Below are 13,233 nucleotides of genomic sequence, written 5' to 3'. Positions count from 1 at the left end.
TGGGAAGAAAGGGCTTGAAAGTCAAACTTTGCACAAAAATGCTGAAAGACCAATCCTTGTGAACAACACATGTCTAATTTTTCCTACTCCCAAAACATCAGTAAACAAAAATTTATCCTCAATTCTTGCCCTCTATCATTTAAAAGCACAATCAAGGCATCTAAGAAAAAAAGAGAAGTCTCATAGATGAGTTGTGTAGAAGAGATCTGAAAAAAGATCTTAATTTTATCATCACTGTTTATACTGCAGATTTGATGAGCAACAAAAGCAGAACAAATTTTCACACAAGGATTATCATATTTTACTAAGATTACAAAACATGAGAGTGTGGTCAACTCTTGTAAGGCAAAGCTGAATAAGTTTTCAACAGCATATACCTGAAACATCCAATACCTAATGGTAAATACTTACATTTTGCTGTATACCAGGTACAATTAAATTTCTTGAGCAAAATGCTTGCCATATACAAAACAAAACTTAGTTTTCTTTGATTCCTATCGAGAGAAAAAACTTACTTACAAGTAACATTATTGCCAGTTCTTTTTCTTCATCAGAATGCTTTATAAGGGCCTACTTATTATTTAAACCATGGAGGAATGGGAATTCTTGGGGACCTAAAAGAAAACAGGATCCCACCAGCAAAAGAGAGAACCCCTATGTGTACCTCAATTTGTAATTCTGTCAAATAAAAAAAGTTAAAGATACAAGAAATCGTTGCCCACACTGAAAAACAATGTGAGCTCAACATTTTAAATGGATTTATTTTCTCTTTATAAAACATTCCACTTTGAAGGTAAATTAGACTGGGAAAGTGCTATGAAGCTGGCTCAGCTCCCATCTTTTCCTAGCATGTCCTGTTTTAAATTAACACACGAAAATTATAGTTTTCTGAAATTTACATTTGTTACAGATAACACACATATTTATTTTTAAAGAACACTCATATAACATTTAAATCTCTACAACTATTCATGCTTAGCGTGCCTAACTGCTGCTTAAAGCAGTGTTGACTAACGGCAAGGCCGCAGTACTCCACTCAATGTTCTGGGATTCCAAGGATAAACCTGCATTTCAAAGGCTACTGGGGGAAAATGAGAAAACAGGATTTATATGCAGAATCTCACACAGCTCTAGTTTTCTTCACAATGCCTCAAAAAAATAATACTTCTTGTCATGAATTCTCATGGCTGACTGACTCAAGATTAACTCTGGAAAGAATAAGAATCATTTCACTTCATTCTATTTCCTTCAGTGCTTCATGTGGTATACATTTTAAATGTGTTCTTATTCACTGCCTAAAATCTCAAAATAATTTTCAACTATATATGACAGGAAGTTAGTAAAAATAAGACTTTAGAGAATGACTTTTTAAAAGCTGAGAAAATCTTTCTGAGAGGTGATAACAAGGGTGAGTTATAACTAATATATTCTCACCTTCATGTATACTGCATAGCTCAGGAAGCTTTCTTGGTGTTATAGTACTTGGAGTGCTATTGCATGAAGGACAACCTTACACCTCAGTAAGAGGAAACTGGTGAAGGTGGCTAAACACAGCAGTCTTAGAAGAATGGCTTTAAAACCTAAATACTGTTTTAGTTATTTTTAGCTGAAATACAGTTTTGGAAACAGAATTAAGAAGAAAACACAAGTGCTTTTACTACTCTAGTACAGTGTTTAACCTTTCGGGGAGTAGGAACAGAAAAATGAACGTTTACTTTCGCACAGACAAAACTCTTCATAAATTTTAGAATGTTCACAGACCACCATTGCTACTGATTGTTTCTTTCAGAACTCACAAATTTTAATCTTAAAAGATAAGAAACACCTCAACAAACCTACAAATTTTTAAAGCCTTTAAGGAGTGAGTTAGCAAGAAGGAACAGGATTAAAAACTGCTTTATATTTATAATTGCAAATAGGTTGTTTTAAAAGAATCGCATATATTCAGTTTAATCCATTAAAATCCTGAAATGGTTTTTAAAGAAGTAAAAGTTAAGAATTTGGTTTCCAAAGAACTGGTTAATTGTAAAATACTAACCTGCTGGGAAAGTGTCTCAAAAAAATCAATTACTTATATGCACACAGAGAACTCTTTTAAAATGCACTTTTAGAGTAGCTATTTCCTGGTTTTCTCTAGGACAGAAAAGCTTTTAAAGTGTGATGCACATTTATACCGGATTTAAACTCAATATTACTCAATCTCAGAATTTAATGAATATCTGAGTGAATTATTTCCCTAACGGAATATTGTAAAAATTATGAAAGGTACTACACCTTCACTAACTTCCACATCTTCAAAAATAATTCATGTCAAAACTCAAAAGTATCCACACTACAAGAACACATATTATTTCATGTATCATATAATTATGTAGTTCACCAATAACAGTATATTTTTGGAACTAAAACCTGATAAAACAATCAATATCCATAAAAATGCTCAACAACAAATTTTATGGTTAATTTATTAAAATACTTCTTTTCCTTTCACCACAAATTAACATCAGTGTAATTTTACCTCATAATATACACATACTCAAGTTGTTTCTATTTTTAATCTGCAAAAATCTAATTTGTATCCAAAAGACATTCTGCATAAAAGGTCAAAGTAGGGCCAGTCTGAATGCTGAAACCAATTATCAGTCAAATGTCCCCTTTACTTACCTCCCCGCCCACCCCCCCATAAAAGCTGAACTACAGGTTACAAATAAAGGCAGTCATACACTGTACATCATCAAGAGAATCACAACCCATCTATCCTTAATTACCTGAGTTAGGTTGACAACTTCTCAAAGGAAATCTAATTTACAGTATATGTTTGAGTATGATAAAGAGAATTATCTATAATATGATTACACAGCTACAAACCAGAAGCCAGAACCTTCTCTCCATATTTTACATATTACAATCCATGGTACATACACCCCAAAAGAAAGTTAACTTGCTTTTTAGATCAGTAGATTCTGTTAAGCCAACAACTCCATAAACCAACATTTTAAATTTATAATAACTATACTGTCTTCATACTTTGCAATGTGTTCTAAAATATCTTAAATTGCCAATTAGATTTCCTTTGTTTCCACAAGGACCTCATATCACTTGTGCTGAGAAATACATTCCAAAACTTAGTGTTACCCAGAAACATTTTTTTTTTTAAATCTGAAAATAACACTAGTAGAAAAAAACATTTCAAGGAACAATTTTAGACAAAATCTTAATAAATAAAGCAATGTTAGGAAGGCTAAAAAACATGCTCTAGAGAAAAAGAGAAAGCCTGAATTTTAATTTATGTGATATACTACACAATGGTATTAGTAAAACACCAAACAAGAGTGTTAGAAATAGTAAATTAATTTCAACAGTGATGGTGTATATTATGTTAAATCCACATATGCTGAGAATTAGAAGGCTGAAGCATTAGAAAGAAATGTTTTTATTAAGTAAGATGGCCATCCAATCCAATTCATTTGCTCACAGCTGACCAAATTTACTTAACCTATCCAAAAAAGAATCTCTTGAATGGACATAAAAGCATGTCTCTAAATTTTAATTTAGTTCTGAATTTAAAATAGAAATTTATTATATGTAAAGCTCAGACGAGAAATGAAAGATGAAACCAGATGAATACTCTACACTAAATTTTACCTTTTAAAGTAAACTACCTACGTGACTCCTGAAGCTTTTCTTTACATCTTTCTCTAGATTTATTTGGATTGTACGAACAAAGGTAGTACTGAGCCTGATAAAGATCGGTCACACTGACAGATAATGGCAAATTTAAAATGAATGCACGTTAATATTTTGGACAAATGTCACTCACAGGAAGAAAATAATTATGACTACCATAATTTTCTTCCTTTTAAATTAGGGCAAGTTCGTAGAAGCAGGTAAGTATATGCATATCATTTTTGCAAATAAGGTGTTTCTCTATAAATATGGGCTCACTTTTCCTTTATTTCAGAAGTACTATAATTCTCAGTCCCAATAGTTTAATAATGATTTTCTCTAAGGTAAAAGTGGTTTTGTTTTACCATTAGAATTTTTATAATCTAAGCACAATTATCTAAATCCTGGCTGAGACTGTCTAGATAAAAATATAAGAAGTAAAAAATAAACTTTAGCTACTTTTAGGTAAGGTTTATTAGAAAGTGACACTTTCCTTCCATGTACTTCTAACAATTAAGAAAAACTTTCATCTCTAGGAAAAGAAATCACTCACATTACCTGCAAACAAGAAGCAAGAATGAAGAGAGTCAGCATTTCCTAAGGCCTTGAAATTAAGTTTCTTTGGCATTCATTTATAATTTAAAGAATAAATAATAAAATTAGACCAGGGATATCCAATGCAACAAATGCCCCCAAAACACCTTTGGGATAAATCAAACCAAAGGAACACAGAGAATGTTTCAATGTAACTTAATTCCAGGGTTAATTGAAATGAAAGCTACTTTGTGCCAGAATTAGTAGAATGATTTTACAGTGAAGGTCAAATAGGCTGAAGTGAAGATGTTCTTAACAAACAGCAAAAGATTTTTGTTTTGCTTTGAAAGAAACAGCTAAAAAAAAAGTTCTCCAAACTTACTGATTTTTTGTTTTCCTTTTTTTCTTTTACTGTAGCTTTATTCAGTAGGGAGTGGCAAGTTGCCTACAGAACAGAGATGAGCACAAACAAGTCACAGCACCAACTACATACAGCAACAAAAACAATGTTGGCTTGTACATAAAATTACATGATCAAAATGTAACACAAATGGAATCAACAAAAAATTAGGAATCAACTTAATTTCGAGGGATGAATTTTATCTCTGGATTTTAATTTTTATTACATTTTTAAGCCAAAGCATAAATAGCAAGAAATGTTGAGACAATCATATCTACTATTTCTGGCTATAAATCGCAGAAAAGCTCTCCTCAAGTGAATGTGAGGATATTTAATATTTACATTTCAGTTAAATCCTAGCTTTTGATAAATTTTATATAAGATGTTCATTACAAATAGATCATACTCTAAAAACACTTCTATGCGTCTACATAATTTTTTCTTGATACATATATTTATATATACTTCTCTGTGTATCCTTCAATTGACTTAAAAAGTTCTTTTTCCAATAGCTGGCATTGAATTCCTATCCTACTGATTAAAAAAATAAACATTAAATGGCTAAATATAATAGAAAAATACACTTTAGAGATTCTGAGCTAGTCTCTCTTTAAGAAAGATTACTCTTACAATTTCACTTATTTTTGTTTGCAGGCTACTTCCTGAAAAAGTTCTAATCAGAGGAGGTTAAAAGCTCTGCAACGTTTGGGAAAAGAATGTTATCAGCTCAACTAGAAATAAGCATTAATATTAAAGTGAAGAAACTGCAGAGAAAATTACAGAATAAAACTGTAAGCCTGCTTAAAATTTTTCACAGATTTGACCATTTATCAGAATGTCTCCAAAACACACACACACACACACACACACACACACAAACCCCAAAACCCACAGAGACATATTGGTTTCATCTCTCCGAGCTCCTTCTAGGCCAAAGAGCTCTGTTAAAATTAAAAGACTCCTGATTGGACTAGACTAGGCATAATAATTATTTTTAAAATATCTTGAAAACAAATTAGAATTCTTTAATCCACCATACATGGCATTTTATTCTAAAAATTCTGTGCATTCAACACCATAACCCATAATAACTTGGCATTAGTTTGATATTTGTTCATCCATCCATCCATCCATCCATCCAAGTAGTTACTGTGCACCTACTTGCTAGATACCATTCTAAGCACTGGAAGAAAGCAATAAAATAAGAAGACATGGTCCTTTCCTCAAGGAGCTTTGATTCAAACTTTAGACTATATACAAAAGCACTAGTAACCCAATTTATCCCCAAAATGCAGTTTTATACACTTTTTATTTTCAATTACAGTATATAACCATCAATTATAGCCTTAAAATTTTTGTGTAAACGACTTCTGTTTGGAGAAGCACATTTGCTAGGAAAAGACGACATTTATTTAGAATCATATTTAGCTCTTTCTCAGAATTCTCTCACCACAACTTAGGAGAATATACAATCTGGGAATTATTTTCTCATTATTCCAAAACTATCAGGAGGAAAAGTGGAAATAAATACATGAGAAAATGTCTCAGTTATAAATCTAACACATGTTCACAGTTGGCTATTCCTATATAATCTTAACCCAGTCCACTAAGTAAGGAGGCATATAAAATGAAAGACATGGTTAAACCATGATTTTAAAAAGGCTTAACAGTCAAAAGTACTAACTCAAGACCTAAAGCTCAGAGAAATTTATTAGCTAGCAATATACTCAGCTTTCAAATCTTCCCCAGTAGGTTCCAAAGCAGGAGACATATTTACTAGAGGGAAAAAAACAATCGACTACTATCCCTCCCAGCACAACATAAAAGTACAAATGGACCATTATGTTATTTCTAAAGTCAAAAGGGCAAGGAAAAGCCAGAAGAGGGAAGATGAATAAAAATAAAAGAGCAAACTAAGGGAAAAACTACATTTGGAAGGAGACTCAATGAAAGAATATCTTGAGATCAAAGTTTATTTGTTTTTCATTTTTAATTAGTAAATGTAAAATTTCCTGTAATCAGTCACTTATTAAAAAACTTTTATTTATAAATAACATAGCATATATTTCCTCTATAGTATTGTACATTCCAACAATAAGTTTATCCAATACGTCCCCAAAATGCACTAACATTTAAATAATATTATTAAAGGGAATAATTGTATGTGAAATTTTAATACAATAATTCAGGTCTGTTGTAATATGGGATATTGTATTATGGAATGTTTTAAAAAGCACAACACATAGTGGTTAATAAGCCACCAATTATCAACTAGCATTATTTTCTGCATTATTTTCACTTCCCTCCTTTCCTAACTATGAAAGCTGACAAGAATCTTGTTTACTTGGGTGGGAGAAATGGGGTTATTTATTCCTTCATTAAATATTTTCTAAGTACTTACTAAGTGCCAAGCACTTAGTTCCTTTTTCCTTATCAAATGGGACTCCAAGTTTGCTGATGATACAAAAATTGTTTTCTTTTAGGGAGACAACCACATGAAGAATTTCTACTAAAATCTACTAGAGACCATATATGTAACCAGGTGGTTAGGACCCGTTCACTTCTAACCAGCTAAAGTCAAAGCCACTGCCACTTGAGAAATTCATTTGCTCTCTGAAAACAGTTACTATTAGGCCAACCAAGAAGTTGGTCCAGACTATTTTTAATAGGTGCTCACCATTTCTTATCTGCCGAGTTTTATAAACAGAAAGGACTGAATTGGATTTAAAGAGAAACCTGAATAATGCCCAGACTTAAGCTATTACTTACTGTATTAGATTTCATATTATAACTAAACCACCCTCTGGTCTCAGATTTAACTAGCTGAAAAAATTATGTGGGGCTCTCCTAAGCTTCCTTGAGCTATTTTGAAAAGGCAGGAAAAGTCATGATAAATTAAATTAAGAGAGTTTTAATGCTAAGTATGCTTCATCATCTACAAACATGATGAAACATTTTTTTATAGATACAGCAGATACATCTTTATAAATAGCAACGGGGGGAAAAATTCACAAAGAGCAGCCTGAAACAGCTTTTTTAAATGACAATTTCACTGATCTTGCTAATGTCTCTAAGCAACCAAAGCCCTGTGCTAAAAAACAAATGGCTGGGGATAACTCTGCAAAGAAAAAGACACAAAAGGCATGGGTTTTGATAAAAACATAAATTTTTTCCCCTATACCTGCCCCTGTCCCAAACTCCAGACCCACTAATGTTTCTTCCAGAATCACAGTTTTAACAGGCTAACGTGGATTTGTACTAATCTCCCTTGGAGTGATTAAATCATTTCTGAAACTGCATATGCCGATCAAAAACACAGTGGAAGCCATAAAAGAACACAGATGCAATTTCCTTAGCAAGTAGGGGGTGACTGTGGACATCTGAACTCAGAAGCATTGCTTGCAGTTCTAGTGTTGGAAAGTCTAATAATTTGACATGAATGATGATGCAATATATTTTATAAGTAGCATTCTACATAAAATAAAACATCAGCCTGTCCTGGGAAAACCTGACACAAACACAATAGAGCTTAATAAAAAATCAAAATTATGGATCAAGCATTTCACAACACAAAAAACAAGGAGTAGACCAGCCTCATATGTGAAAGACCCTATGAGTAATTTAGGTACAAGATAAAAACAACAACAAAAATTCCATAATATATCTCATTTCAATCACATCTATTATACCCAGTAGATTTGGTGCATTTTAAGCTTGTTCTCAACGCAAGGAAAATTTATTATTTTTAAAGTACCCCCTTAAACTACTTTATATTTTTAAAGCCAATTTAAACAATTCTTAACGTATTATTCATCCAAATTGATTCAGTATTATCAACCACACACTATTAGCAGCTAAATCCCTCTTTGGTAAAGCATTTTTTAAAATTTAGCTGTGGATTAATAATGGTAATCTCTAACCTTAAGCATACCTGGTACAAACAGTGGCACACACTTCGTAGCTGAGGGGGAAATTCGGAGGAGGAACTGATGATGGCATGGAAGAACTTTTCGGTCATCTGAAGGAGGTTTCGCTGGTTTTCCTCAAGGCTCTCTGACTGTTCTAACCTACCGAGAGGAAAAAGAAAAAAAGCAAAACCAATTAAAAACAAACAAACAGACAGACATACTCCTTAAAAGAGACTCCTTAAGAGACATTCAGCCAAATGCAACATTTGGACTTTGTTGGGAACCTGATTTAAACAAACCAACTATAAAAAAGGCAATTTTGAGAACTGTGTATAAAAATTCTTCTCCCTCTATATTTTCACAAATTTAGTATATGATTTTATTTTTTGTCCATCTAGTAGGTAGGAGAGTGCATCTCACATTTTTAACTTTTATTTCCATGACTTCAGTAAAGTTAGACATGCTTTCAATATTTTGTGGCCATTCAGGCCCTATTTTCAACTGCCCTTCATATCCAGTTTAATATCTCTAACTGCTAGGTGTCCCTCTTGCCAGTACCTAAAACTCAGTTTGTTCAAAATCAGCTGATTTTTTTCCTCCTACTTGTATGTCTCATCCTGTGTTCCCCATGTTGTCAACGGCACCATCACTGTTTCAATCACGTCATTCAGGTGACCTCTGATGTCGTCTTTGCCTGCAGTACTCCATTATTCCCCACATTCAATTATTGTTGCTAATTCTTCTGTATGATTCTTTTTGTTTTAAGGTATTTATTTATTCATTTGGCCGTGCTGCACAGCATGCAGGATCTTAGTTCCCTGACCAGGGATTGAACCCGTGCCCCCTGCAGTAGAAGCACGGAGTCTTAACCACTGGACCGCCAGGGAAGCCCCTCTTCTGTATGATTCTAAAGTCTTGGTGCTGTGATTAAAAGCAGATATTCAGAAGGCAGACTCACTAGGTTTAAATTTCAGCTTTACCACTTATTGACCATTATGACCTTGGTCAAGATACTTAACTTCTCTGAGCCTCATTTTTTCCATCAATAAGACAGGAATAATTACAATGCCTACTTTATGGGGTTTAAATTTTACCCAGTGGCTCTCAAATCCACAAACCTTTACTTGAGCTGCCCAACCGAACTCTCAAAACACATTCCCTATGAAAGTCACTACTTAACTACTTGTTATATGTCTTATCTCCCCTACTGAACTGTAAGATCCTTGAAGGATGTATTCATCTTTGACCCCTTAAAAACTAGCATAGTACCTTACCAAAACAATTATTGAATAAATACTTGTTTTCAACCTCTTAACTAGTAATTTTCTTTCTATCCTAATTTACATATTACATAAAAGTTTGGGACACTCCAGATTCCTTCCGCTCACCATGTGGTGCAGCATATGGATACAGTAAGAGTTTGGAAATTAATGTAGATGACAGGCAGGAAAGATTTCATGGACTAGATGAGTTCTAAAGGAGGGAAAGAATCTGCACAGGCAAAAAGAAGTAAGGGCATTTCAGAAAGAAGAAGGCAGGACAAGCACACAGTTCAATCTGATAAACATTTGTCATGCATCTACTATTTGCCATCTTAATGCCAGGTGCTGAGGATTCAACAATAATTGGCCTCTGAACCTCTCAAAGAGCGGAGAGAAGTACACACTAAGTAATGAGGACAATTATTCAAGGATATAAAAGACAAAATAGCAAACCAGAGACAGACACGATTAATTCACATGGCAACTGGTTGCCGGGAAGTCAGAGGCAGAAAATGAACTTGGGATATATGGGGAACTAAAAAGAGACTGGTCTAAATATGGGGGCTTTATGAAGGGAGATCACTTAAGAAGCTACAATAGTAACTCAAATCTGAGATATGGAGGGCACAGAAGCTTTGCGTATGAAAGAAAATATTAACAATATATTTAACAGGGCTAGAAGAGATTCCTAGAAACCTTGACAGTTCTTGTCTACTTTGTGGGAACTTTTTCTTAATGAGTCAACACAGCAGCAGGTGTGCTGCTGGTCTGTTTCAGATGTCCCTCTAATACATCTATCCCTCATGCCTCCCACATGCCAATGATAACTTATTGGCTATTCCATTAATTCTGATCTATAATGAAGCTTTGTGTTCAATTATTTAAGTGTTTGTGTGTATAAAAATTTTTCCCTCTGATTTTCAATCAGCTTTTGTTTTTGTCTCCTATTGTTTTCTTGTTTTTAATTTCATTGATTTCTAATTTTTATCTCTTTCCTTCTGCTTGCTTTAGGTTTATACTGAACTTTCTCTAATTTTCTAAGGTGAAAGTTTAGGCCATTCATTTTAGATCTTTCTTCTTTTCTAATATATGCATTTAATGCTGTAAATACTACATTTCACTACATCCCACACATTCTGAGAATATGCACTTTTTCATTTAGTTTTTCTTTTTCTTTGCATTTCAGTTTTGGAAATGTCTATTGACATATCTTCAAGTTCACTAATTCTTTTCTCATTTGTGTCCAGTCTACTGATAAGCCCATCCAAAGGCATTTTTCCTTTCTGTTACAATGTTTTTGATTTCTAGCATTTCCTTTTGATTCTTTCTTAGAGTTTCCATCTCTGTTTAAATCACCCACCGGTTGTTGCATGTTGTCCACTTTTTTCCATAGAGCCCTTAACATATTAATAGTAGTTATTTTAATCCTTGTCTGATAATTCCAAAATCTGTCACACCTGAGTCTAGTTCTGATGCTTGCTTTGTCTCTTGAGACTGTAATTTTTATTGCTTTTTAGCATGCTTTGTAATTTTTTTGTTGAAAGACCCAAGACATAATGGGTAGCAGGAACAGAAACAAAGAGGTCTTTAGTGTAAGGTTTTATGTTAATCTGGCTAGGACTTAGGTTGTGCTTAATGTTTGCTGTAGCTATAGGTGTCAATTTCTTCCGGTGTCCTTGTTTTTGTCTACCTAGTTGTCTGGGATTCCCTAGTTTTCCCTAGGAATTCCTTCTTAGAGTCTCTGTGTTGAAGCTCTCTGCTGTAACCCACTTTTAATACACTGGAGTCCTGTTGATGTAGTAGTGAGGTACTGGGGAGGGGAAGCAATCTATAATCTTATGCTTATATCTCCACCGTTTTACTGGGCCAGAGTGGCTGGGTTGTGACCTTCAGAAGAATTTCTTAGCCTTTTTTCTCCCCTTATGTGAGTCAGGAAGGCTAGAGGAGGCTGAAGTTGGGTAACTGCCCATCCTCCAGGTCAGATAAGGCTCTGGTAGCAATCCTTAAAGGCAGGCCTTTGTAAGGGAGAACAGAACACTATGGGCATATTACAAAATGGTTACTTTTCCCCTTCCCCTGCCCAGAGCACAAGGGGACTTTTCTTCCACCTTCACCATGAGAACCTGGTAGGGTTTCTAGAGGTCAAACTCACAGAAGTGTGGGGGTCCCCCTGACACAGGGCCCCCAGGAGCTTTCATTCTCAAGCTAATCCACACTCAACCTCCAGCAAGTTGTCAATTACAGCCTAAGTGTTCCTAACAGTTACTGACTCCAGCAGCTGTTTCTCCCTGTAAGCTGGGATTCTCTGAATTTGGCTGTCACGCCAGTTTTTTCCCTTGTTTTTGGGGGGGGGTGCCCTTCAATTCTCTGATGAATTTAAGAAGAGTTGCCGATTTTCTGTTTTCAGCTTTTTCTTGTTATGAACATAGCAGTGTCAACTTCCAAGCCCTCTCTACATGTCAGAAAAGATGTCAACTTGATTTTAAGTAACCTGAATATAGGTAGCTTGTCATCTAGTTCCCTTCCCTGTGCCAAAGTACTTTAGTACAGTAGATTTCTTTCAGGCAGTAGTTCACTCTCTAAGTAATTTTTACCCTTTAGAAAGTGAAATTGCTAAATGGTAACAAAATACAAGATGACATTAAAAGAATGTCACTTTTAAGTTTAAACTACAACTTTTTAACCATTTTAACAATAACTGGTTAATTTAGGTGCCAGAGTTCTGATTAGATATTACCGTTGATACTTCAGCAAAGGCAGAGCCAAAAATATCAACTGATATGAAGTTGCCAAATAAAATTTTTAGGAAGAGAAACCATCAAGCAGCTCTGAACTTGAAAATAAAAAATAAAATAATGTTAAGGTCCTAACTGAAAGACAAGAGATGTGGCTTAGCAAAAGCAAGCATAAGTGTTAAAAATTTCATTCAACAAATATTTATGAAATGCCAACTATAAGCCAGATACCATGGGGACAGGTAGTAAGCTTCATGGAGATGGAGCTTTACATTACCTTACATTACCTTACATTACCTTACATTTACATTACCTTACATTACCTTACATTACCCCTTGGCCTCTTTCCCTTCTCCTAAGTCAATCCACATTATAGGAGGAAGAGTGAGATAGATTAAAAAAAAAACAAAGTCAAGCATGCTCAGTTCAGTGCCATCCTCTCCATTCTAGATATGTCTGCCTGCAGAAAAGATATAATCTGGTCTTCTCTCCACTTGTGATAAAAAGCTGGCCAGCCCCTGTGATGGAAGCCTGTAGTTTACCCAGCGGTGCAAGGGATGGGGAAGATGATTCTAATTCAAAGTGATGTATTAGCAAGCCTATGCTACATGCCCACAGGATCTAAAGCCCCACTCTTTAATCATTTTTATCAGAAATAAAGGAGATAGCTGATTCCTGGGTGCTTCACTCCCATCCCTCCCCTCCCTCTGCCCTTTTGGTTTTGAACT

General features: G+C 34.4%; 1 protein-coding gene across 3 annotated transcripts in view; it reads right to left on the bottom strand.

Moving 5' to 3' along the window:
• NF1 (neurofibromin 1) overlaps nt 1-13,233 on the bottom strand; it is a 250,631-nt gene that overhangs the window by 103,621 nt on the left and 133,777 nt on the right. For 2 of the 3 annotated variants that reach the window (XM_060134147.1, XM_060134148.1), the window contains exons 30-31: nt 8,532-8,667; nt 4,583-4,645 (exon numbers count right to left, since the gene is read on the bottom strand). In XM_060134147.1, coding sequence (XP_059990130.1) covers nt 4,583-4,645; nt 8,532-8,667 — 199 coding nt within the window. The remainder of the gene's footprint in view (nt 1-4,582; nt 4,646-8,531; nt 8,668-13,233) is intronic. The other variant, XM_060134149.1, reaches the window with a different exon arrangement.

The sequence above is a fragment of the Lagenorhynchus albirostris genome, chromosome 20 (genome assembly GCF_949774975.1).
Source record: "Lagenorhynchus albirostris chromosome 20, mLagAlb1.1, whole genome shotgun sequence".
In the NCBI taxonomy this organism is placed as follows: domain Eukaryota; kingdom Metazoa; phylum Chordata; class Mammalia; order Artiodactyla; family Delphinidae; genus Lagenorhynchus; species Lagenorhynchus albirostris.
This window is presented reverse-complemented; position numbering and strand designations above follow the sequence as displayed.